Source organism: Nomascus leucogenys, chromosome 5 (assembly GCF_006542625.1).
Source record: "Nomascus leucogenys isolate Asia chromosome 5, Asia_NLE_v1, whole genome shotgun sequence".
Lineage (NCBI taxonomy): Eukaryota > Metazoa > Chordata > Mammalia > Primates > Hylobatidae > Nomascus > Nomascus leucogenys.
In genome coordinates, this window is record NC_044385.1 from 63,457,116 (window position 1) to 63,484,619 (window position 27,504).

The following is a 27,504-nucleotide window of genomic DNA, read 5'->3' on the forward strand; positions in this document are numbered from 1 at the left end:
TATTGTAAATGGGATTGTGTCCTTAATTTGGCTCTCAGCTTGAATATTATTGGTGTATAAAAATGCTGCTGATTTTTGTACATTGATTTTGTATCTTGAAACTTTATTGAAGTCATTTATCAGTTTCAGGAGCCTTTTGATGGAGTCTTTAGGGTTTTCTAGGTATAGAAGAATATCATCAGTGAATAAATTCGATTTCTTCTTTTACTATATGGATGCCTTTTTTTTTCTTCCTGGATTGCTCTGGCTAGAACTTCCAACCTGTCTTCTATTTGATGTGTTTAAATCATTTACATGTAATGTGATTATTCATACAGGTGGCTAAAAATGTAACAGCTGTTTTCTATTTGTTCCATCTGCTCTGTTTCTTTTTTCTGCTTTTGTGTTAATGAAACATTTTTATGGTTCTATTTTATCTTCACTATTGATTCATTATTTATACGTCTTTTTAAAAACTTTAGTAATAACCATAGGATTTAAAGCTTACATTTTTAGTTAATCAGAGGCTACCTCTTAATATTAGACTGCTTCACATTCTTTGTGCCATTGTTGTCCATTTACTTTTACATGTGCATTTACAGTGCATTGCTGCTATTTTTGCTTTGAGTATTTTGGTATGTTTTAGAGCAATTGAAAACAAGAAAACATTTATTTTACCTTCAATTATTTCATTTCTAGTGTGAGTCTCACTCTCTCACCCAAGCTGGAGCGCAGTGGCTCAATCTTGGCTCACTGCAACCTCCACCTCCTGGGTTCAAGTGATTCTCCTGCCTCAGCCTCCCGAGTAGCTGGGATTACAGGAATGTGCCACTATGCCTGGCTAATTTTTGTATTTTTCGTAGAGACAGGGTTTCACCATGTTGGCCAGGCTGGTCTCGAACCCCTGACCTCGGGTGATCTGCCCACCTTGGCCTCTCAAAGTGGTAGGATTATAGGCGTGAGCCACCACACCCAGTGTATTCTTTATTTCTTTGTGTAGATCCAATTTTCTGTCTGATATCACGTTTTCTTCTACCTGAAGACTTTCTTTTAAAAATTATTGTAGATTGATTAGGTCTGCTGAAAATGAATTCCATAAGTTGTTTCTCTCAGAATAGTTTTAATTTCTTCTCCATTTTTGAAAGACATTTTTTACTGGGTATAGAATTCTAGGTTGATAGTTTTTTTTCTTTCAGCACTTAAAAAATGTCATTGCATTGTCTTCTGTCTTGCATTAACTCTAACAAAATGTCTGTATTAAACCTTACCTTTGTTTTTATGTATATAATGTGACTTTTTCCTCTTACTGCTTTCAATATTTCTCTTTGTCTTCTGTTTTCAGCAATTTGAATATGGTATACCTAGGTACCTGGGAACTTTTTGGAAGGGAGAGGTGTATATTCTGCTTTGTGTTCTCTGACCTTCTTGGATATGGAATTTGGTTACTCTCATTAGTTTTGGAATATTCTTAGCTATCATTTCTTTTAATTTTTCTTCTGTCCTATTCCCTGTTTCTTTTACTTCTGAGGTCCCAATTACACATATGTTAGATTATTTGATACTTTCACTGGAAGTCTTGGATGCTCTGTTTATTATTCTCAGTCTCCTTGCTCTTTGTTTTTCATTTTTTCTGATTTCCATTGACTAACCTTTAAGTTCAAAGATTCTTTCCTCAGCTGTGTTGAGTCTACTGATAAACCAAAGACATTCTTCATCTCTGTTACTTTGTTTTTCAGTTTTAGCATTCTCTTTGATTCTCTGCTGAAATTACCCATATGATGTTGCATGTTGTCTAGAGTTTTCATTAGATATTAATCATAGCTATTTTAAATTTACTGTCAGATTTTTCCAATATCAGAGTCATATAGATCTTTAGAAAGATCACTTTCTCAGGTGTGTGTTGTTTTTCTCCTGCTTTTTTGTATACCTCATGATTTTTTGTTTTTGAAAGTCAGATACCTGAGTAGGAGAGTAGATACTGAGGCAAACAGTTTTTATGTCTGTGAATTGGCAAGCATTTTCTTCTTCTCTGCTTTAATTGTGGGCATTTGAGTTAATTTAGTTGGGAATTGAGCAAGGTATAAGGTTTGCAGTTGTTATGGTTATCCTTAGTGCGTTAAAGGTTTCAAGTTCCTCTAGTAATGCCTGTATTTAAGGTGAGGACTGGTTGACCAGAGGGTTTTGTGGGGTTTTTTTTTCCTCCTTAATACCTGCTCCACCTTTAGCTTTCAGTTTTCCCTTTGTACTTCCCTCATAGAGGATCTCTTTCCATGTTCTTGTTCTGTCTGTCTCCCAGAAGTATTATTCTGTTACTTTTTACTTAATACTTGTCAGCCTAGGGAGGGCGAGTGGTGGAAGGGCTCTGATTTAGTAGTAGGAGGCACTGTGTCCCTGGAACTTGGGGGTCAGACCTACTCAATGCTCCTGGCACTCCCTGGGGTAGGGGTGAGGGGGAGCAGCATCTTTTCCTGCCTCTCCCCCAGGGATAAACGTTTTTATTTCTCTTCTCTTTCCCCAAATACTATGAGTTTTCAATAATGGGAGTTTGTGTGCTATTGTCTCCAGTCACTTCAGTGAATTAAACTGTATTTGTATCATATATTGAATGAATCAGATGTTGGGTTGCTCTCGATGTTACAGAGAAACTCTGTTGGTCCTGATTATTTCCCTTAGAATTTTCCTGTGGACATTTGAACTTTAAGAAATTTATGATAGTAGTCCTAAGTGGATTGGGAAATCAGTGAGCCTCATCATCTACTGGTAGGATTGCCTGTCAGCTGCCCTGTACCAGAAGTAATTCTGTTAATCTGTTTGCAGCTCCAAAAGCTGTTGCAGCATGGACTAGAACATTTCAGCTGCTAGTTAAATCTTTCTGGCATATGTATAAACTTAAATAATTGCTAAAAAAAAAATTCCAACTAGATTGTAAAATCATTTCACCACAAATGAAGGGCTCTTTTCTTTTTCAGTACTTAGTAGCCACAATGAAGATTTTGAAGTGTCTCTGAAGCACTATCCCCAAATTAAAGGCTCTAGTCAATGCAAAAATCATCTTGGTAAGTCATTAATAAGAACACACACTCTACCAACAGGCATAATTAGAGCCTCGAGATTAACAAAATTGCAGTCCTTCTTGATTTAAAAAACAAAAAAACTTCTAGAGGCGAGTCACAGGTCTTAAATTAAAAGGGCGATAAGTCCTATTTTAAGAATGGAGAGCCTAGGTGTGAGAATGAGCTGACAGCAGCTTTTGTCACCTTATTGGTCATCAGCTGATTCTCTGGTCTGGCTAGTTCTCCCATTCTGCTCAATGGGGAAGGCTCAATCCCTCAACAAAGAATAATCCTTCTTCATCCAAAAGCATGCAAGGACATTCAGAGTACCAATCAGTGGGGGCCTTTTCCTTATTTTACCCAGCTATGTATGTCATTCAAACTAGTCCACTACATAATTTTTAGCCAGGCACAGTGGCTCATGCCTGTAATCCCAGCACTTTGGGAGACCAAGGCAGGTGGATCACCTGAGGTCAGGAGTTTGAGACCAGCCTGGCCAACATGGCCAAAACCCATCTCTACTAAAAATACGAAAATTAGCCAGGCATGGTGGCACAGGCCTATAATCCTAGCTACTCGGGAGGTTGAGGCAGGAGAATCATTTGAACCTGGGAGATGGAGGTTGCTGTGAGCCAAGATTGTGCCACTGCACTCCGGCCTAGGTGACAGGGCAGGACTCTGTTACAAAATAAATAAATAAAAAATAGGTAATAAAAAAAATCTACTGAAAACTATTTTGGGTTTTAAAATAAGTAAAGTAGTGCCCATTCTAATCTTGTATACTGTGCTTAGCTTTAAAGCAGCTTAGTGTATAGTTATGTGTGTCTCACCATTGCATTAACTTAAGCAGTATTCTTGGCTAGGTAAAGATCTGTAGGAAGCCGGCTTGAAGACAGAACCAACTGGGCTGGTTAATAATATCCACACATCAGTCCACTGTTAAACCCAACAACCATGCCAGGAAATTCCTTGATTCTCTCATGATAAGCCAGCTAATTTTTATTATTTAGTTGTTGACTTTCCATTTGATTTTTGTTATAGTTTTACTTTATGCTGAAATTGTTTAATATCCTTTTAGTTTCTTAAACATCTTAATTATAGTTATTTCACAATTTATGTCTGATACCACCATTATCTGAATGCCCTATGGGTCTATTTCTAAAGTCTGTTTTCTCTCTTGGTTTTCATTCAGGTCTTCCCTAATATTGTCTATTTGTTTGAGTATGAGACATTGCTTATGAAAAACTAGGGCTCCGGTTGATGTTATCATGCTCCAGAGAAGCTTCACTAGAAGGCAGGTAGGCTAGGAGCATATCTCCCTAACTTAATTGTGGATTGAGATAAATTGAGACCAAGTTTCAGTCCTTGTGAAGACTGGTCTGTTACTATTATTCCTGGTATAAGGGATGCTCAAGGGATATAGCCCTTGAGGGTTCCAACTGGAAGCCTGGGCAGTTACCAGGCCCTGAATGCCAACATTTCCCCCAGCATTCTGAGTATGCTAAAAACTCTGCTTGTCATTTTAGCCATTTTATCTGTGCTTTTGAAATAAACAGTTGCCTCATAGGTAAAAGTGGTGCCAAGTGTAAGCCTTATATCTCTGGGTTCCCCACTACCTGGATCTTGGAAATAAACCTGAATTTTCAAAAATGAAAATGCTACTGTGAGTTACTGATGTCCTTCACATAAACTTTTTTATTTTCCATTTTTCTTCTTTAAAACTCACTCTTTACTTAAAGAGTCTCCAATTTTATGTTCGTGCTATTCCCAGCACTTTGTTAAAAATAACAAAGGGATTTGTTACAGGCTCACTCCTGTAATTCTGGCACTTTGGGAAGCTGAGGCGGGCGGATCACTTGAGGTCAGGAGTTCGAGACCAGCCTGGCCAACATGCTGAAACCCCGTCTCTACTAAAAATGCAAAAAATTAGCTGAGCGTGGTGGTGCACACCTGTGATCCCAGCTACTCTGGAGGCTGAGTCAGGAGAATCGCTTGAACCTGAGAGGCGGAGGTTGCAGTGAGCCGAGATTGCACTACTGCACTCCAGCCTGGGTGATAGAGCAAGACTCCATCCCCAAAAACATTTGTATTCAAAACTCTCACTTGTTCCTTATGAGAAATACTAGAAATGCAGTAAAACTATATAATTGCAGGATTAAATGGAATATTTTCAGTTGTATTATTTTTTCATGTCAAGCATTTTAACACAATTCTAAATAAATGATTTCACAAACGGTACAAAAACATCATTGGAATGAGGATGGGACAGATACATAATCAGGACAGCAACCGATGCCTGTGCCACGGTGGCCACCTCTGGGTTCTCTGCGGTCACCTGGAGAAAGGACTGCTCTTTAAAGCAAACAACAATAATCCTTGTAACTGGAACACCTAAGCCCCAGGAAGTCACATTCTTAAATTCAGTCCACACTGATTTTTATTTGTAAAGGTCTCTCTTGATTGGGTATAATTTCTTCTCAATTATGGCAGAACTGTTTAGGATTTGTAATATGCTTTTTTTTAAATTAAAATTTAAACCCTTTATTTTGATTTTTAAGGAAAAAAACAAGCTCCTGGTTACAGCATAGTGCAGTTAGTTGCCTGTAATGTTGAAAATAGATGTGCTCTTTCCCCTTTTACTTAACACATTATTTATTCTGGAGTAAAAAGATTCTTCTTTTTTTTAAAAAAAATAAATAATTATGGTGTCCACCTCTTAAAAAGTGTTGTCATAGCAGTCTATTAATCTGACAGATTTTAAAGATTGTACTCCTGGGAGAAGTGGTGAAAAGAAACTGGGGTGTTAATTAAGCAGATTGAAGCCAGAGATGTAACTAGTGCTAACAGAGTTTATAATGTAGAACGCCTCCATCTTCAGCCTGAGAGTGGATTTCCTTTTGCTATGATTGCAGCAGGATTCTAATTCATATTTCCTTTCTTACCATGTCTTTTCCTTTTAAAATTATCTAATAGATCTTCTTTGCATGTAAAGTACTCTAAGTATTGAAGTCTTCTAATTTGTTTTTTCTTTCTGTAAAGCACGTTGAAAGCTGCTTCCAGATATTTTGCACTAGCAAATACAGATTTTCTAGCAACAGGATGCCTATTTAAAATGCCTGGGTTGGCCGGGTGTGGTGGCTCACACCTGTAATCTCAGCAGTTTGGGAGGCTGAGGTGGGCAGATCACCTGAAGTCAGGAGTTCGAGACCAGCCTGGCCAACATGATGAAGCCCTGTCTCTACTAAAAATACAAAAATTAGCCGGGTGTGGTGGTGCAGGCCTGTAGTCCCAGTTACTTGGAAGGCTGAGGCAGGAGACTCGCTTGACCTAGGAGATGGAAGTCGCAGTGAGCCGAGATCATGCCATTGTACTCCAGCCTGGGCAACAGAGTGAGACTCCATCTCAAAAAATAAAAACAAAAAATAAAAATAATAAAATGCCTGGATGGATTTAAAAACAACAATAACAAACTTGAGAGAATTTTTTTTTCACCATGAAAATATCTGTTTTGGAAAATGTATGTTGCATAAGCAAGTGGCTAAACTTCAGAAGTGAGTACTTACCCAGCACACCCTTCCCCTGGGAATGGTCCAGTTAGCAGACTTGCTGGGGCTGTGCCAGTTTTCCACATCAGGGCCCTAATGAGTTGAATTAACCACACAGGTAACTTTTACTAACCATCAAACACTGAAGTTTATAAATGATTTACTTTAAACAATACAAGTTAGAGAGCATTAAAAGTAATGCCTGGAATAGCATCATGTGGTTTCTTCCCTTCAGGGAAGGCAGGGAAACACCAGTGTCTAAACTCTGCCTCACCTGTCAGCTGCTGATACTTTCTGAGCCAGTGACCAGTCTAAGGAAGAGGGTGATCCTTCTGACAGAACAGTTGTGAGAACTAGGAAGTTGCGTTATGCTTTACCTTTCCCCAGAGTTTTATTTGTCAAAAACTGGGCATGCCGATGGTGGTTGTGCATGAGAATATTATTTGTCATGAGTTGTGTCTCCCTCCCCCGCCTCAAACAAAACCCAAACAAACAAAAGTCAGTGCTTTGAAAGATGCTGTCAACCTTTAATTAAGCAAAGTCAAGCTGATTACCTTTAGTAGTGGTAGAAGTTTTGCTAGTACTTCACATTTGGTGCCTGTCTCTAGAAAAGGCCCCTGAAAGACAGAGTTGAGGGTGCATGGGTTGCATCTCTCTGGTTTGGAGAGGGAGTGCAGGTGCCTTCTCAGCTGTCTCACTGACATTCTTCCCTGCTTGCCCTCCCAGTCCCTTTAGGGCAAAGAGAATGACTGCAGCTTCTCTGAGCTTTGTAACCAACTGCAAGTGAGGAAGGTCCTGATAAATTTGTCAGACTCCCTTTTTCAGACCAGGGGTATCTGAATGAATAATAACAAGGAAATAAACTCAGCTGTGACATGGACAGCATCCTTATAACCCCAGCCCAGCACATCCAACACAATTGGGTCACTCTTAAAAACAGCAACAACTACAGCAACAAAACTTCAAGTAAATGTGCCATTCAAAACTCTTACATAATTGTAACAGATTTGAGTTTCCTCTGGTTCAGGTTTTCTTGCCTCTTTGATAATCAAATGATCTGAAGAAAGGCATAGAATTTCAAGGGAGAATCTGCATGACAGGCTTACAATAAGGCTATTCATGGAGACTCTTTTATTAGCTTACACAGGATCTGCATCATTCTTCGTCTCTGGCTTTGCTACAAGGCTCCATTTAAACTTAACCCAACTTGCAGACTTAACTGATCCAGGAATGACTCAATACAATGAGCCAGCTACTGTAGCTCTTTTTCCACTTTTGATAAGGGGAGTTAACACAATGGGCTTTACAGTTCTTAAATGACTGATTTTTTTTTTCTGTCTTTGAGATGTGGTGCTCATGCGAACTTTTGTTTCTTTAAAAAAGATTCACATGGTTTGATTATATTTTTAAAGAGCGTAAACAAATCCAATATGGACTCCCTACCCTTAGAATAAAACTTTAAAAGTCTTGTAGACGATATAGATGCAAAATTCATGTCACACTATTTACACAGCCGATTTCAATGTATTAGATATTATTAACTATTAGTATTATTCAATTAAACTTGAAAACATTTATTTTTGAAGGGTGATTCTGATATAATTTCTAGTAATACTTCAGCATTGAATTTCACATTTGCACATTTCTTGTTATCTGCTCGTGTTTATACTGTATTCACGACCTAATATGATATGTAAATTTAACATTTTAGTGAAATTGGTCAGGTGGTTAGAGACCATGAGAGGGCTGCAGTGCTAATATACTTCCCATTTCCCTTCAGGGCACCTTGTTTATCCCTGAGTAGCTGGGATGGAGAGGAAACCCTTGAGGATGCATTTGGTGGCACACTGCACCGAGAGCATTAAGGACCCACGCTTTGGACACACACTTCAGAATAGTGGTTCCCAAACTTTAGTGGGAACAAGAATCATCAGGGATGCTTGTTAGAACTGCAGATGCCTGGAACCCACCCCCAGAGACTCTGATTCAGCAGGTCCGGGATGGAAGCCCAATAATTTGCATTTTTAACAAGCCACGCAGTTGATTCTGATGGGGTGGTTATTGCACCACACTGAGAGTCATTCTCCTGAAGTCACTGGGGAATGTTGGGAGGCCCTACCTCCTCCCCTGCAGCACCTGTTGCCCCTAGGTGAGCAGGGACCTTGGTTAGGAGTGACCCCTGGTGTGATCCCAGAGGTGCAGATGTTAGGAGGGGAAGGACAGCTCTAGTATTTCCAAAGTGTCAGAGCAGCTCTTGCATCTTCCACCTGGTCTGCTTCCATCCACACGGCAGGGCGGTGTCCTCTTCATCCTCATGTGGCAGGCAACACGCCTCACCTGTGGGCCAGCGCTGGGTGTTTGAAGGTGTCATCTCACTCTCACTCTAGCTTTGTAATTAGAATTTCAGAGTGGTTGTTATCTGCAGTATTTAATCCAAATTTGCATCTTTATCCCACTCCCCTACCCTGATTAATGTAGTTTTGGATTTTTGGAAATGGAGATCTTTTTCAAAAGGACCTCCAATTAGAAATGGATTCTCAAGAAGCCTTTTGGGAATTATGGATATAACATGTTTGTTCATTTCACGAGGATGAGATTTTTCCTTGAAGATCTGTTGATCTGATGGTCAAAGAAGATAGGGAAAATAAATGTTGATGATAACTACCGATGTTTTTAACAGTTTGCCTGGGGTGCTGTTGTGTGTTTTGTTTGTAGAATCCACCCCCATATCGCTGGCAGACTTTTTTATAATGAGAATTTCCAGGCTATTCAAAATTAGAAAGTACAAGAAACTCCCATATATTCCTCACCCACTTTCCAACTTTCCGGAGTTATCAAGATTTATCATATTTTCCAGCAGACTTTTCTTGTCCTTAAATCTTGCTGGTGGTTTTTGTAAGGGAAAACAAGTAAAATCTTTTCTGCACCTATGGAAAGGTTCATGGCTGAGGGCCCTATAACAAAAGATAGATGAACAAGAGAGAAACACACAGATGTATTTATTGTAAGTTTTACATGACACAGGAGCCGTCATAAGGAAGTGTAGACCCCATGACACAGGGAAACCTCTGTATTTTTATGCTTAGGTTTGATAAAGAATGGACAGTCTTTCAGAGGTATGATGGGACAAAGGGGTATGATCTAGCTGGCATGAAACTAGAGGGAAGTTGGCAAGGCCTGTTTGTTCAGATTCTTCCCTGTGTCTTCAGAGACAAGGAGATTGTTTTTCTCTGGGTGTAGGGAGGGCACCTCTGGAATGAGGGTCTTATGATCTGCTTCAAGGGAAGGACAGAAAATTCTTTTATGGCCTGCTTTAGGGGAGGAGAGAGCAGAAGGTCAGAGGCACCTCCCTGCTTCAGCTGTTTTCTCAAATGCCAAGTTGCCATATTTTGGGATAACATGTCCTGAACCTCATAATTTTCAAAGTGGTTCATTTGAGGAATGAAACAAACATGAAATGCTTTGCTTGGGGCCTGAGTCGAGTGGTCATAAATAGTCATTTAAATGTGTCCTTTTCAGGAATGTGTTCCAGAAGATCTAGAACTGAAGAAGAAGATTTTTGCTCAGTTAGATTCCATCATTGATGATCAAGTGATCTTAAGCAGTTCCACTTCTTGTCTCATGCCTTCCAAGTTGTTTGCTGGCTTGGTCCACGTGAAGCAATGCATCGTGGCTCATCCTGTGAGTATTTTAAATCTGGAGGATTGATTGTATCTCATCTCATTCTGTGTTTTTTTTTTCTTTTTCTTTTTTTGCGGGGGGCGGGGGGTCAATAACTTGTGAGTAACCCATTAGTCTTTTAAACTGCTTTACTGAGATATAATTCACTTACACAATTTGCCAGTTCAAATTGTACAGTTCAGTGGTTCTTATTGTATTCACAGAGTTGCACAATACTAGTATTTTAAAAAAGAGTCTTATCCAAAAATTCCTTGGATTTTCATCTGTGTACCTAATGTGCAACAGAATAGAGTGAGGAATGCTTTGAGGCTTTCACCCCCAAGTAACTGTGTAGCTGAGGAGGCTGACTAATAAATAATTCCACTATCAATATAAAAGTGCTACACCAAAAACGTATACACTGGGTAGGATTGTATAAATATGTCACTTGCACTGTGTAGTTTACTCAACACAATTCAGAGTAGGATTGGTTTTGTTAAAATGCAGATTCTGGATCCTGCTCCTGAGATTCTGACTGTAGGTCTGACTTCAAGGACTTTTTTCCCCTTGTTCCCTTCCACCCACTCATTGTAATTAACTATGCAAGCTTATTTGCCGGGAGTACATTATGAGGTGTCTTGGACAATGAGTTTCAAATTGGCATGCAAGCACTCAAGGAATCTTTTAGCGGTTAATGTATTGAAGTGAGGAAAGGGGAATGAGAGAGGAGATTCAGTGAACGACATTTGAGCCCCAACTGTGAGCTCAGTGTGACCTTGGAGAACCAGGACTGCCTGTTAGAATGGGAAAGGTGACTTAGCTCAAGCTATGATAAATATAATAGTACAAAATAGTGACCACACCCTTGGCACCACCAGGTTGTCAGAGGTTCAGGTCAGGGAGAAGCAACCACAGAGGGCCCAGCCTGGCTAGGAACTGGTTGGGCTGATGAAGGGAAGAGAGGGTCTGAGGCTGGGGAAGAGCGTCAGCAAAGACCCTGGGCCAAGAACACGCTCGGTGTGCAGAATTGTGGGAGGCCAGCCTGGTGGCATGAGCACACATGCCTTGGAGCCGTGGGAGAGCACTGGAAGGCTTAGTAACAGTTGGGTCTGGAGAATCGTGAGGGTTACTCTGAAGAGCTGGGACAGACAGCTTGGGTCCAGAGCAGTAGTGTGAGGTAGTGGAAGCGCTGCTTGGGGAGGGTAACATGAAGGTCCTTCCTGGGATGAAGACGGGTCAGAGAGGGGAGCAATGACGTCACAGGACTCGAGCAGTAGTCCAAGCATGAGTGAGCAGGGCCTAGGATCGAGAGCAGGGCAATTCCTCTTTCTGAGCAAGAGCCATTTAGAATGTGGAGGTAACAGACACCTACCGGATCTGTAGATGCCCACCAGGTTTTATGTGCTAAGAAGAGCAGCAGCTTGGACCACCATTTACATAGCTGCATGGTCCTGGGACATACGATGGAAAGAATGACGAATGGTTATAAAATAAGGAGGCTGAGATGCATAAAAATAGAAGAGAACCAGTCACATTTGGTTACCACTCAATTACGAGTGAGATCAGCATTACGAGGGACCCTAATTGAAAGCAAGTCCCGAGAAGCCTGCCATGCCTTTGCTTTGGTGACATATACATGTCCGTGGACAGGGCTCCTGGAGACCTCAGCACTTTCTAGGTTGCTCCTTGATTGCTTCAGTGGAAGCTGTCAACCTCCTAATTTCTAACCCATGTTCTTGCTTCTAAGTTAGTTTAAAACAAAACGAATCTAAATAAAGTTGCTCAGAAAATACCTCATGAGTTCTTTGATGAGACCTTTACTGCATCTCTTTAATTTTAAATTGCCAGATGGGTGAGAGGATACCTGAGTCACTTTCTTCTCCCTCACACCCAGCCCAGTCCCTTGACCAGCAGGAGTTGGTAACTGTTGAATGATGACACTTCTCTCCCTCCTTCCTACTCTTGTTCCATCCCACTATTGCTCACTTATTTAATGAAACAGCATAAAGTCCAGACCTTATTTTAAAAATTAATCTTCCCCTTTGGGAGGCCGAGGTGGGTGGATTAGGAGGTCAGGAGGTCGAGACCATCCTGGCTAACATGGTGAAACCCCGTCTCTACTAAAAATACAAAAAATTAGCCAGGTGAGGTGGCGGGCACCTGTAGTCCTAGCTACTCGGGAGGCTGAGGCAGGAGAATGGTGTGAACCCGGCAGGTGGAGCTTGCAGTGAGCCGAGATCGCGCCACTGCACTCCAGCCTGGGCAACAGAGCAAGACTCTGTCTCAAAAAAAAAATTAATCTTCCTTATTGCTACAAATTATTTTTAAACAAAACCGATGTTAATTAAAGCAAATCAAATAACCCAAGTTAGCCATCTTTGGACCTTTCCCTTTCTTTCCTCTATGTTCCAGTTGCCCACCTCTCTCTCTCTCTCTCTTTTTTTATTCTTTCTCTGTGGCTCTGTCACCCAGGCTGGAGAGCAGTGGTGCCATCAAAGCTCACTGCAGCCTTGAACTTCTGGCCTCAAGCAAGCCTCCTGTCTCAGCCTCCCCAAAGTGATGGAATTACAAGAGAAAGGCACCACGCCTGGCCCCACCTCTTGCTCACCCCACGGGACCTCTAGGGGACTGGACAGGCAGTCCCTACAGAATCAAGACCCATTTGTAATCTCTGAGGAGCCACAGTTTCCGAGAAGCACCCCCAGGCCAGCTAGGAGCCCACACTGCAGCCCCCAGTCCCTGCTTGGGGCCCTTTGTTTCAATCATTAGTGATTTCTGCCTGGGCCAAAAATAGGATGAAGAAAAAGGAGGCTTGTTCATGCCGTGACAAAAGTGGATATTCAGCAAATTGGAAAGATTGCTTCTGTCTCTGCCCATACAGAGAAGCCTGCAACCCTCGTTGCACGGCCACGTGTTCCCACAGTGGGCGGGGAAAGGCGCTGGCCAGGCGGGCACGTACTCCCAGCGCAGGAGTTCAGGCTGGGTTTTAGGGTGGGCTTCCAGGACTGGAGCTGCTGACGGCCACACTGAAGGCCTAGGAAGAGGGCTGTTCATGCAGCCCGGCTCTGTTCTGGACATTTTTCTTCTCCAGTGTCTTTTGTGTTGTTTCCTCAACTCCTCGTGGCAGTGACTCCGGAATTCCCACGTGGAGGGGCTGGGGGAGGAGAATGTGACGGCTGGGGCCTGTGGGTGACAACGGTGTGCATGTTGCATTGCAGTCTCGGTCCTTACTGAGCTCTATGTTAGCATTGACAGAGTGCAGTTTTCTACTGATAGTTTAGCCACACTTTACAAAGAGGCTCCCTGCTTTTTTCTCTTCCTTAGTTCAGTCTGGGAAGGCGATGGTCCGACGGGGCTGGTGGGGTCTTCGGAGCCCACCAAGTACTGTGCTGTATGGACGGGCCTGCTTGGGAAGGGAGCCGCGGCTGGCAGACTGGGGCGTCCGGTGGGCGTGGGGGGAGAGGCCACCAGTTAGCCCCCTCGCCCGCCCCTTGCTTGTGCGTGGCCTTTTCGGACTCACCTCACGTCTCACACTGAAGTCATCTGCCCTGGTATTGGTGGTAAATATTGGATGTATGGGCTTGCTGTCTGCAAAGCGCCCGTGGTCTGTGCGTCTCTTTGCACATCTGCACGGCCCTGCGGCCGCTCGGAGCTGCCTTTGAGCCCTCCCTGCGAGCGCGCCGCGGAGAGGATGGGCTACCCATGAAGCGTCGAACACAGAGGGCTGGCAAGAGGCTCTGAGCAGCCCGGCTGCCTCCCGCGAGGGCGCTGTCGGCCCTGTGGGCCTAGCCGTCTTGGTTGGTCCCGGAGCGAGGGTGAAGGGAGTCTCTGTGGGCGGCCGCGCTGTCGGCGCGGTCACACGGGGCCCGGGCGGAGGGGAAGAATGCGTCCCTTGTGCCCTGCGCTGCGCTGCCGTTGTATCTGTCTAACCCTTTCGGGGCGTGTTTCTGAGTCCACCTCGCACACTCCCACACGGAAGGTTTGGGGCGGGGGAGCTGCCTCCTCTCCTCTCTCGCCTCCCCTCCTCCCCTCTACTGCGGTAAATTCAAGGGGCACCTGACCTTATTGACAAGATTGACCTCTTGGGCCAGAGGCTGTGGTTAGGGAGACTGTGTCCCAGCCGGGTAGACCTTGAAGGTCCTTTTGCAGCGGCTTCCGTAGGTGGACACGGAGGTGTGGATGGAAGTTGGTGTGAATGGAAGTCTGTTTTGGGGGGCTGCCTGGGGCAGAGTCGCTGGCCCCTGAGTCCTAATCAGCCGTGTGCCTTGTATAGTGGGCGCTGGGCAGCCCTTCAAGATTTTTCGCTGGAGAAGGCATGATCAAAGTCCTGTTTTTTACTTTTAAAATTTATAATTGTGGTAAAATACACATAACAAAATCTACCGTCTGAACTATTTGTAAGTGTGCAGTTTGGAGGCATTAAGGACATTCTCACTGGTGTGCAGCCACCACCACCAACAATCCATGGAACTTTCTCCTCTTGTGAGACTGAACCTCCTACCCATGAAACACTAACTTCCCACTGCTCCACCCCGGCCGCTGCACCTGCACCCAGCTTTCTGTTTGCTGCTGCTGTGGATTTGATAGGCTCCCGCTACAACACGGATTGCTCTGGGAGGATGAGATAGAGGGGCTGAGACCCCAGCAGGAGTCCCATGAAGGGAGTGCAGAATCTATATGGAAATGGGGCCCCTGAGCTGAGGGTGGCGGTGGCAATGATTTTTTTTTGAGAGAAGAGTAAAGAGAAGTAACAGGACTTCTGTAACTGATGGTATGTCCGGAGTTGGTTCTTGCCGGTGGCTTCGTGGTCTTGGTGGGTTGTGGTCTTGCTGACTTCGTGAACCACAAACCTTCGTGGTGATTGTTACAGCTCTTAAGGATAGCACGGACCCAAAGAGTAAGTGGTAGCAAGGTTTATTGTGAAGAGCAAAAGGACAAAGCTTCCACAGCACGGAAAGACAGCGGAGTGGGTTAACGCTGCAGGTGGGGGGGGTGGGGAGGTGGGGGGTGTGGGTGTGGGTGGGCGGTAGGGGTGGGTGGGGGTGTGGGGGGAGTGACCAGCTTTTATTCCCTAATTGGCCCCTCCCCTGTTCCATTTCTGTCCTATCAGAGTTCTCGTTTTTCTTTTTTTTTTTTTTTTGAGACGGAGTCTCACTCTGTCACCCAGGCTGGAGTGCAGTGGCGCCATCTCGGCTCACTGCAAGCTCCACCTCCCGGATTCACGCCATTCTCCTGCCTCAGCCTCTCCAAGTAGCTGGGACTACAGGCGCTCGCCACCACGCCCGGCTAATTTTTTGTATTTTTAGTAGAGACGGGGTTTCACCGTGGTCTCGATCTCCTGACCTCGTGATCCGCCCGCCTCCGCCTCCCAAAGTGCTGGGATTACAAGCGTGAGCCACCGCGCCTGGCCAGTTCTCGTTTTTCAATCCTCCCTGTGATTGGCTACTTTTAGAATCCTGCTGATTGGTGCATTTTACAGAGCTGATTGGTGCGTTTTACAGAGCGCTGATTGGTGCGTTTTACAGTCCTCTTGTAAGACAGGAAAGTTCCTGATTGGTGCGTTTTACAATCCTTTTGTAAGACAGAAAAGTTCCCCAAGTTCACACTTGACCCGGGAAGTCCAGCTGGCCTCACCTCTCAATGGAAAGTGAGAGGGGCTAGGGAGAGGCAGGGACCAGGAACGTTTCTCCTGGTACTGACTTGGGTGTGGGGATGTGACACATTCTCACTGAGAACAGGAGTCTGCCAGGGTTGGGGACCATGGGGGTAACCCACATGAGACAAGTCTGTGCTGGGGTGTGCCCAAGGGAAGGCGTCCAGCACTCAGTTGCAGATGTGGGCCAGGGTGAGGCTGGGATCTGTGTGAGACACGCAGGTGTATTCTGTGTCATTGAGTCTTGGTGGTGGTGACACCAGGGAGTGGGCACAGATGGGCCACTGTGGCAGACTGGGGGTCGCCATCACTCAGGGAAAGTGTGAGCAGGAAAAATCGCAGAGAAGACTGAGAGGAGGGAACTGGTGAGTTGTACATAGAAATGCTTTGTAACTCCTTGTCTCAGTCTGTTTTTGCTACCAGTGAGGCTTACAATGTTTGAAAGACCCCAATCCCAGCATGCCTGCTTTATATAAAATAAGGTAAAATTCATCTGAGAAAGACACACTTCCAGTTCTTCTAATCTTGATTTTTCAAAAGGTCAGAGGTTAAGCGTTTCTATAAGAATTCTGTAGGTGACAGGTGTTTAACTGTAAATCGATTTACCATCTGTCTATTTGGAAACAGCAGCCGTCTTTTCTTGATTCCTGGAGGGCAGAGCAGGTGCCCAGGATGACCCTTATTTCTCCTTCCCTCTTCTGTGGGAGTCATCTTTAAATGGAAGCTTTTGCTCATGGAAGCTTCACTTAGCAAATGTGACATTCTACCTATCACCCATGTGGTGGAGGAAAACCCACTGAAAAGCATCATTTGGGGACCAGTTTGCTGTGGTATACTTGACTCAGTGCTCAGGCCAGTCAGGTTCTACCAGGCACTGTTTTCTTTGGACATTTGATAACTCTCTGTGAGGAATCTCTAAGAACAGTTTCTCAAAGTAAACCAAGAACACCAGAGTTGAATAGTGAAGTCCAAGGTCCTCCCTTGGGGCACGCTCACCTGGACAATGCCTTCCTGTCTTGGGCTTGTCGGGGTGCTGGGGCTGCTGAGGTGTGTTGATGCCTGTTGATTTCTAGAGCAGGAAGGTAATGTTAAACTGGAAGAGGCAGACGCTTAAGGTACAATATGGAGGAATTAAGGAAATACCAGGTTTTGGGAAGACACTGCTGATAATTTATTTTTGAGATGATCTGGCACTGTCACCTAGGCTGGAGTACAATGGCACAATCATGGCTCACTGCAGCCTCCACTTCCTGGGCTTAAATGATTTTCCCACTTCAGCCTTCCAAGTAGCTGGGACTACAGTTACACAACACCACATCTAGCTCATTTTTTTATTTTTTTGTAGAGACGGGATCTCGCTGTGTTGCGTAGGCTGGTCTTGAACTCCTGGGCTCAAGTGATCCCTCCACCTCGACCTCCCAAAGTTCTGGGATTACAGGTGTGAGCCACCGCACCCAGCTTGCTAATAATTTTTAACACTGACACAGAAGAATGTCAGAGCCTGTGGTGACTGCAGATGGGAAGACATGATTCTGCGGGGTGGTGGGCTGGGAGGAAACTTTGAAGACAAGACAGATAGGGAGCAGAGAAACTCTGTCCTGGGGAGGCCAGGGACTTGAAGATTAGCCGTAAACATACAGGATAGCAAGCTGTTCCTCCAAATTCCAACTTTGTATTTTGGATATATGTATATATTTTTTAAACAGAACCACACAATTCTGCATCAGATTCCCTTTTTCTCTCTCTTTTGTGAATAAATTTCTTTCTCAGGTATCTTGTTGTTGGCCACTGAATCTAAAGGCACCATTCCAAAGATGCATCTGCTGCTCCTGACCATTCAGGGTGGGTGCAATGCCCCAAACCCAGGGTCATCTCCTTGACTCCCCCACTTCTCTCTCTCTCCTCAGGTGAATCCGCCGTACTACATCCCGCTGGTTGAGCTGGTCCCCCACCCGGAGACGGCCCCTACGACAGTGGACAGAACCCACGCCCTGATGAAGAAGATTGGACAGTGCCCCATGCGAGTCCAGAAGGAGGTGGCCGGCTTCGTTCTGAACCGCCTGCAGTATGCAATCATCAGCGAGGCCTGGCGGCTAGTGGAGGTGTGTGTGCCCTTCCTCTCTCCCTCCCTCCCTCCCTTTCTCCCTCCTTCTTCCCTCCCTCCCGAAGTGGAGCAGGACAGTGAAAGTTGTTCCTTGGGTAGCCTGGAAGCTGGGAAAGTCAGAAGCTGCTTGCTTCTTCTTGCTCTATTCTGGAGACCGAGGGCCAGCTTTAGAACCAAAATAAAATGCAGCGATTCAACTGTCTGCCTGAGAGGTTCTTCTTACAGTCACCTGATACCAGGACACGATGACAGGCTTCTCTCCTTCCTGCCCTTTCATAGCATTAGACATAATAACCTGTGTGGCCCACTGCATTTTCCCACAGAGTCAGCTTTTACCCCTCAGTGTTATAATTTTTCAAAAGGAAAAAAAATTACATTTTGTGTAAACTTCTGTCTCCTGAAGGAACCTAATTGTTTCAAGAGCTTGAGGAAGAAGTGATGAATAGACTTGTTAGAGTAAATGCTTGTCTTACATATAAAGAGGAAATGATATGTAAATATATTTAACATCATCCTCTAATGAAAGGATTTTACGTGGAGGTGAAGAAATGGCCTGGCTGCACGCATTCCCGTGTACATTTGCATGAGGGGCCGTGGTGCCTGGAGGAGATAGGTCAGCTGGACCCCAGGACGAGGCGGAGAAGTCTCGGGATCTGGGAGTGGAACTGTCCGGCCTCCCTTATAGCACTTGCCCAGCTTCTGCAGGGGGACGGCAAGACTCCGCCCACGCCTGTGTTGCAAAAACACTGTGGAAGGCTCGAGGGCCGAAAGTACCCAGCTGCACAGCGTAGGGAGGACGCTGCTCAGGCTCGAGTCATCTGCACCTGGCTCCACAGTTCCTTGTTTGGACTCGCAGGGACACACACCGAGCCTTGCCTGAGACGGCAACCAGGAAGCTGACCGTGCCCCAGCTTCCTTGAGTGTTGCATTTCAATTTCCCAGCAGTTCTTCCAAACCAGGCAGGTGTACATGACAGACGTGGCCTCCTGCAGCCTGCTTCTCGTGTTGGGCCAAATCCCTGTTAGGTTCATTGTCTGACTGGACTGCCGGGTGCATTTGCCACGCGGTTGCCTCGATTCTGTGTCTTGATGTTTAAATCCACTTAAGGCTCCTGTATTTTCAAGAAACAGTGCTCGGGTTTCCACTGTTATGGCGGTGGTTTGAATTTCTTAGTAATTTCTTGAATATCAGTCAGTGTCAAGGTATTTTTAAAGAAACACGGATCTATCAGAACCTTTTTGGAGATTTATTTAAAATATTTCCATTTGTCTAGAAAAGGGGAACAACTTTAGATTCCTTGCCCATGTTCACTTGTTGAATTAAACCTTGTGGAGTTTTAGAGGCAATCTCAACTTTTTATTTGTAAGATATTTTAGCGCCCTGAGTAAACTCTTGCTTTCTCCAATCTGAAAGGTGTGAGCCCATTCAAGGAAGGGTTTGGGATTCTGGTGTAAGGGGATCGGGCGGGAGGTGTACACAAAGAACTCTCCATTGCAAGAGCCATGGAGGACTCTGGTGTTTCCTTTTGCTGCTGGAGGAGGGCAGGCGGGAGGGGTGAGTTGGGCTGCTCTGGTAGTTCTGCTGACTCACGATGTCCACCCTGCTTTCGGTTGTCCCTCTTCATGGGTCATGGCGCCTCAGTGACATTGTGTTACTGACTAGCGAGAACATTCTTACTCCTGGCTTTCTGCGGTGATATACCTCCTGAGAAAGGGAAGCCTGCATATGTCTCTGTGTTGGCTACTGTGGGACTCAGATGCCTGGAGTCCCTGTAAGGAACTGAGTGCCAAAATCTAGCAGGATACAGTTTGTGACAGAACAGGAAGAGGTCAAGAGAAATGGGAAATTAAGAAAATGTGAATAAAACCCAAAGAATTACCTTGGTGAAAGTCTGAAGATAATTTGTTTCTAAAAATAAGGATTATCTACAGGTAGCGGGGCCCAAGGCAGCTCTAGAAACTGCAGGTCCTCTCCTGGCAGGGGTGGGGTGGGAATGGCACTACCAGGAACCCCGAGCCCCACAAGGATGACTTCTAGGGTGTGAGGGGCTTTGGTTATGGGGCAGGGCTGGCAGAGAGGGGGCATGGAGGAGTTGGGGGAGGAGGAGGGGGCTTGTCGTGGTGCTGACCTTGACCATCACTGCTCAGTGGCAGCACCTCCGTTGGCCAGCTACTTCAGGAGCAAGGTCACAACCAGCGTGCCAGCACTCCAGTAGCAGGTTGAAGTTTGACCCTTGCTTGGCATGTTAATTGGGTAGAGCCAGGATGCTTTCAGGGCAAGAGAGGGGCCAGGTGACTTGGTTCAGGGCGCTAGGGGAGCCCGCTGGAACTGGAGCACTGGCACACTGGTCATGACCTTGCTCCTGAAGTAGCTGCTGACATGCGCACCTGAGCATCCACTTGGATGCCCTATATTCCGTAAGGCTCTGGGGCTGCGTGGCAGAACCATGCCTCGTCTCAGTGTGGCCCTAGAGAAATCTTGCCTACCATGATTGTGCCGGCCACAGCGTGCCTCCCACCTAGCAGACAGTGGTGTACCTGACACAGTTCTGGTGGGTTGGTTTAAGGATTCTTGACTTTATTGTAGGAAAATCTATGCTGCTGTGGCCGGTTTCCATGCCAGATACTGCAAGTCAGCAAAAGTGATCAAACCTCTCCAGGGCCCCACCTCCTGCTCTTGCAAATCTGTATAGTTGCTCCAAGCCACAGTTGAACACAGGGTGCAATGACACCCCTTTGACTCACAACTTCCAAGCCAGATGAACTTGAATTTGCATTTTGGAGTCTTTCAATAGTTGAGCTTAGATTTGGTGTTTTCCAAGTTTACCTCAAAACTTTCAAGAGCAACTTTTAATAGAAAAGGAGCAGAATTGGGGAAATTTTACAGAAGAGACTAAGTAGGCTTGTGCATGTTTTAAGTCGAAAAGCTCCAAAGGCCTTGCAGAGCTTCTTCTTCTCAGTGAGGCCTGGTGTGGGTTCCATGTGTGGCCAGAGGGCCTGGCTCCTGAGCCTTGACTGTAGTGAATGGAATGAGCGTTGGTGGGGGGCAACTAGGACTCACTGCCCCTCTAGGACTCACTGGTGTGGGCACTTCTGTTTCAGGATCCTCCGGGCTCGTAAAGCAAGTTGAAGTTTGACAGCCTTTTCTGTTTGACCCTTGCTTGGCACGTTAATGGATTAGAGCTAGATGCTCCTACCAGGGTAGGAGAGGTGCCGGGTGACTTGATTCAGGGCGCTAAGGGAGCCTGCTGGAAACGAGCTGTATGCCTGTGTCCAGGCATGTGGGTACTGGGTCAGCAGGTCAGGGAGGAATGCGGTTCTCTGCCACCCCTGCCATCTGCAGGTGAGGCAACTCTGCACAAATCATATGAAAGTGCGAATTTCCAGGGGTCTGACCTCCAAGTTGAGGTAGGAGCTAGAACAGGATGGAAGGATGGCTGCCTCACATACGCGGAATAATCCTACTTGGGATTGCTGGATTCAACCTGGTTATGCTTTGTTGTGAATTTTTTTTGCATCTAAATTCATAGGAGATATTTGTGTGTGGATTTCTTTTTTTGTACTATCTTCATTTGATTTTGGTATCAAGATCGTACAGGTGGAGAAGCCCAATGCTAGGGACCAGAAATATTTCAGATTTTGGATGTTTGCAGATTTTGGAATATTATATACTTAACCGTTTTAGCATCTCTAATCCAAAAATCTGAGATCTGGAATGCTCCAGTGAGCAATTCCTTTGAGTGTCATGTTGGCGCTAAAAAAGTTTCAGATTTTGGAGCACTTTGGGGTTCAGATTTTCAGATTAGGGATACTCAGCCTGTTCTGGCTGCATAAAATGAATTGGGAAGTTCTTCCTCCTCTCTATTTCCTGGAAGAGATTGTGTGTAATTTTTGTTAATTCATTTTTAGATATTTGGTAGAATTTTCCAGTGAAACCATCCGGGCCAGGGTGGGGTTCTTTTCTGGGAGCTTTCTAATGATGAATTTAATTTCTTTAATGGTTATGGAACCATTTGGATTGTCTGTTTCCTCTTGATTGAATTTTGATGGTTTGTCGTTTCTGAGAAATTGGTCCATTTCTTTTAAGTCACTGAACTTAAGAGCATAAAGTTCTCGGTAGCCCTCCTTTTTATCCTTTCAATGGCTGCAGGGTCTGTTGTGATATCCCTGGTTTCCTTCCTGAAATTGGTGATTGGTGTTCTCTTTTTGTCTTTCTTCTCTTGCTAGAGGTTTGTCAATTTTATTGATTTTTTTTTTTTTGAGGAGCAACTTTTTGTCTCATTGATTGTTTTTTCCTTTTATTTTCCCGTTTTCAGTCTCACTCACTCACTCTGGGACCATATTTTTACACCTGCAGCCAAGCATTAAGGAGACATTCTAAGAAAGGGGTGGGGGTGGCAGGGAGCCTCCCTCACTGTGGGGGTTTGTGGAGGGGAGCCACGCTGCCAGTGCCATTTCTAGGTCAGAAAGAGAAAGCACTGGGAATGACAAGCATTTTCTTTTCTTGTCTTTGTGGCATCCTGGGCTATGACACGCTCCCTTGTCATCACCCGTTCTCTCTGTGTTCCCATGCAGCTCTGTAAGCCCTCAGACCTTCGTGGGGTAGAACGGACACCCGGATAGCCAAGGGAATGAAGGAGCCAGGTCTATTGTGCCATCTCATAGATGTTCACTCCATTTCGTTACTCTTCCAGTTGGCTTCAGTTTTGGGATGAAGCAGCCCTGTGGTCTTGGAAATGCCAGATGGACATGTCTGGCCACAATCTACTGACACTTACCTCCCCTGCCAGAGGCGTGCTGCCTGGATGACAAGATCTTATTGGCTGGGATGTCATTTCAAGTCTACATTTTTAAGGCATTAGAATAATGAAGGACATTGTGTTGTGATAATAGACTTTTGGCTGGACAGTAGCTAAGTTTGTTGCCTGTAAATTCTTTCCCATGAGGGCAGGGCATGTGGAGGTGCCTGGGAATGAATCTGCAACCCTCGGCAGGTTCTCAGCCTGCTGGTGTGAGTTGGTGGTGATGAGCTTCGGAAATTGCTGACCTTGGGTTCTGCCTGTCCTTCGGAATGATGTCATCCCTGTGCTGGACTGTTGTCCTTAGGGCCTGGGCCACAGAGATTGAGTTCTTGGTCTCTTGATTTGTCAGGGTGGGTGTGGTCTGGGGCATCTGGATGGGGCCCTGAGATTCCAGAACTTCGTCGTTGAGCTTTATTTCAGACATGTCTGCCAACTGTTAGGAGACATTGTTTTAGTTAATGAAGTGTATCTCAAAGATCATGTAGTAAAATTGCCAGATGAGGCTTTTTGTGGCAAACCTACTCAAAGATTTCTGTTGAATGTCATTTGTATGCACATACCACGTCCCTGGCTTTGTATGTGTCTCTGTGTGTCTCTATGTGTGTCTCTTGTTTCTGACTCCTTCTCTCTGACCGCAAGCTCACAATAGATACACATGCAGCTCTAACCAGCTTCTGCTTAGTTGGAGATTCCCATGTGGTCACTATAGCTGTGATTCACAGTCCTAGTTTTAAGACACCGAATACTTCTGGTTATACCAAAAGATGTAAAAATTGATTTTAAAAAAGTAGCTGGGCAGGTGGCACACGTCTACAGTCCCAGCTACCGAGGAAGCTGAGGCAGGGGTATTGCTTGAGTCCAGGAGTCCAAAACCAGCCTGGGTAACATAGTGAGACCCTCTTTTTTTTTTTTTTTAAATAAAGATAGACAATTCACTTTTAATTAAAAACACAAACATATTAGAATGAATGAACAATAGGTTGTAACTGCACAGAGGATGAGAATCGCTCTTCCAAATCAAAAGCTCACCCAGCCAGACCTGCCCCGCTTGGACCTGCCAGAGAGCGACACCCCAGGGAATCTCCCTTGTCATACTGCTGGCATGCTTAGCATCAGCCACCCGCCTCCAGCTGTTTGATTTCCTGAGCAGGGATGCAAATTGTGATTAGGTTTTCCTTTTAGGAGGTTTTCCCTTTAGGAGTCATGGGCCTGTGTGGGCAGAAGCAGGTCCCTCAGGAGGGACACCTGGAAACAGCACTCCCCTATAGCTGATTGTAGCTGAATGCCTGTGCTTGGGTGTATCCTGCCTGCTGACTGTACAGTGGGGCCTCTGTGTACTGGGGCCTGATCTCGTGCTGTCAGCCAGGTTTGCGCATAATCCGCTGCATTATGAACTGTTATGCTGAAATCAGAATGTAAATTAGAAGCTCCTTGGCAGACTGGGAGGTTACACAGAGGGGAGCCAAGGGCATGAACATATTCTGGGGGCAAGATGGCCTAAAATGTTTAAATTCGCTGTTGTAACTACCTCTTACATTTCTCTCACATGTGCTACGTCCACTTGGAGGTGAATGGTCCGTTGATTTCTTCTCTCCTCTTATCAACCAGCATTCATATGGGTCTAGTTCTCCACCTCTGCGTGAATACCCAGGAAGTTGCCATCTCACATATTTCATTTTCTGAGCAGGAAGCCATCTCAGCAAGCTGCCTGCGTGGCCTGTCCTTTTCTGGCAGTCCGGTGGGGCTCTGCCGTTTCACTAATATCATTGTCAACGTGAGCAGGTGCCCTGAGACCCTATAACAGAGCAAGGCAGGCTCACTGATGGTTACTCAGATGTCAACTCTGGAAGAGAATCAGCACAAAGCGGGTGCTCCAAGGAGGAGCAGAACTGGGCTTCATCATCGTTTCGTAGGCTTTGAGGTCAAGGACAGGAACAGCAGTCTTGTGGCTGGAAGCAGCAGAGCTTGACAAGAGGAAGCCTGTGCGGAGCCACTGCCAACAGGAGATGGGGTCCTGCTGGCAGCTTTTCTGGAGAAGGACGGCGTTGGAAATGAACTGCTGTGGTTTGCTTCAGACTGTGGTGCACCTGGAATGTGTCCGGGGGAAAACGTTGAGGCTTGAGTAAAATAGCACAGCGCAGACATTGGCAACATCTGTCTGGTCTTGGCACAAAGTCACATAGAGTGATGGGGCCCAGCGTTTGGGGAAGTTGAGGGAGCCAGGAAACAGTCAAGTCTGGCCTCCGCACCATGCCTCAGCTGTAGGGGTTCTACGTTTTACCTACTTGAAAACTGAACCCTAAGACTTTAGGATTTTTTTTAAGACACAACATTTGAAGCATCTGAGTGAATCACTGATGGGGCTTCCAGAGTTCTGTGTATCTCAGTGCTGCCTTTTCTTCCTGCTGCTCTGAGGCTCACATCACCCCGGAAAGGATGTGTTCTCCCTCTGCTGGCTTTGCCCTGGGCTAGGCCTGTGCAGGCTCTGCAGGGGGTCGGCGTGGGGGGGAGTCTTTGCTCTGCTTCTCCTACCAGGCTCCTTCTGTGACCTGTTCAGTCTCTCTCTCCTCTGACAGCATCTGCCCAAAGCCCCAGGTGCCGCTTAGAGCTGACCCCTCGGGCACCCCAGGATGCTGTGCCATTCTTTCCTCTCTCATATGGCCTGGGCCATTGTCCCTTCGCTCAGCTGGCCTCTGTCTTCTGCACCTTCTGAAGTCTGGGTGGCCAGCGTGTCTGTGGGAGTAAGGACCTTACCAGAGGGCACTGGAGAGCTCTCTTGGCTCTGACTATCCCAGCTCCTAGTCTCCAGGAGGTTTGCTGAAGACCATCCTAGCTCCACTGTGCCTGTCCTCTTCCTCAGCTCCTTTCCAACAGAGTCCACGTGCTGCTTCTCAGTCCAGCCACTCAGTGGCACCTCTGTTGGGACTGCAGGGTTGTTAGAGCGGATACATCACCCACGTTGCTAGGACCAGCCTCCTGGTTAATTGAGACCTGTGTTTTTGTTGGCTTCAAATGCAGAGAGGTCTGTATGAATGATCTTCTGCCAGAAGCAATGGGAGAGGGGATATTTTTCATCTACAGGGAAGCACTGAAAGATTATTTTGAGGAGCCCTAGAACTATATCAGAGCCCATTCCCGGCGGGGCGTGGTGGCTCATACCTGTAATCCCAGCACTTTCGGAAGCCAAGGCGGGGGAATCACGAGGTCAGGAGTTCGAGACCAGTCTGGCCAACAAGGTGAAACCCCGTCTCTATTAAAAATACAGAAATTAGCCAGGTGTGGTGGTGTGTGCCTGTAGTCCCAGTGAGGCAGAGGTTGCAGTGAGCCAAGATCACACCACGGCACTCCAGCCTGGGTGACAGAGCAAGACTCTGTCTCAAAAAAAAAAAAAAGGACCCACACCCCCACACCCATGAGTCAGCGAGTACTCAGTGTCCACCAAGAGAGGCTCCAGTCAAATAGAGAGTAGAGTCTGGCCTTCCTCAAAACACTAGCAAACTGGATTCAACAGCACATTAAAAGGATCCTATATTTAATAACATAATCAAGGGGAATTCATCACAGGGTGCAGAGATACTTTACCATAGGCAAATCTATAAATGTGATATGTCATGTTAACAGAATACAGGACAAAAACCATACGATCATCTCAACAGATGCAGAAAAAGCACACGACAACATTCAGCATCATTTTATAATAAAACTCTCTTCAAATTAGATATAGAAGAAGTGTTCCTCAACACAGTAAAGGCCATATGTGACACACCCACAGTAAATATCATACTCAATCGTGAAAAGTTGAAGGCTTTTCTTCTAACATTAGGAACAAGACAAGGGTGCCTACTCTCACCACTTCTATCCAACATAGTACGGAAGTCCTAGCCATAGCAATTAGGCAAGAGAAAGAAATAAAAGGCATTCGAATTGGAAATGAAGTTAAATTATCACTGTTTGCTGGCAACATGATCTCATATATAGAAAACCCTAAAGTTCTGTTGGAACTGATAAATAAATTCAGTAAAGTTGCAGGATACAAAGTCAACATACAAAGGTTGGTAGCATTTCTATACACTAACAAGGAACTACGTGAAAAAGAAATCAAGAAAACAGTTCCATTTACAGAAGCTGCCCCAAAATGCTTAGAAATATATTTAACCAAGAAAGTGAAATATCTGTACACTGACAACTATAATTACACTGATGAAAAAAACTGAAGAAGACACAAATAAATGGAAGGACATTCTGTGTTCATGGATTTGAAGGATTAATATTGTTAAAATGTCCATACTGCCCAAGGTGATCTACAGATTCAGTGCAATCCCTATCAAACTTCCAGTGGCATTTTTCACAGAGTAGCATGGCCCTTTGGTTGGAAAGACTGTAGATACCACTTGAGATGGGTTAGGATGCACGTGACAAACTGTTGGAATGTGGGGCTCTTCCAAAAGGAGAGCAGGAGTGCAAGACTTTTCCAGAAAGGCTGGTGGCTTTGTGCAGAGAAATGGCATCTAAGCATATTTGTAAAGCTTTCTCCTCCTCTATGTTAGAGTCAGAAGCTGCATGCCACCCGTGTGCAGAGCCAAGTCCAGCTCAGCTTTCCCACAGGTTTGCTTACACTTGCTGGGCGACCCCAGCCTGGCTGGAGGTGCAAGGGAGCACGTTTGTACCTTGTAATGTTTTCTCTCTAGAGTAAGTAGTACAGATGTTTG

The 27,504-nt window shown here is 45.3% G+C and overlaps 1 protein-coding gene across 6 annotated transcripts in view; it reads left to right on the forward strand.

Moving 5' to 3' along the window:
- Window positions 1-27,504, forward strand: part of CRYL1 (crystallin lambda 1) — a 119,070-nt gene that overhangs the window by 73,726 nt on the left and 17,840 nt on the right. For 5 of the 6 annotated variants that reach the window (XM_030813269.1, XM_030813270.1, XM_030813273.1 and 2 more), the window contains 2 exons: window positions 10,097-10,258; window positions 17,798-17,992. In XM_030813269.1, the coding sequence (XP_030669129.1) occupies window positions 10,097-10,258; window positions 17,798-17,992 (357 nt within the window). The remainder of the gene's footprint in view (window positions 1-10,096; window positions 10,259-17,797; window positions 17,993-27,504) is intronic. The other variant, XM_030813274.1, reaches the window with a different exon arrangement.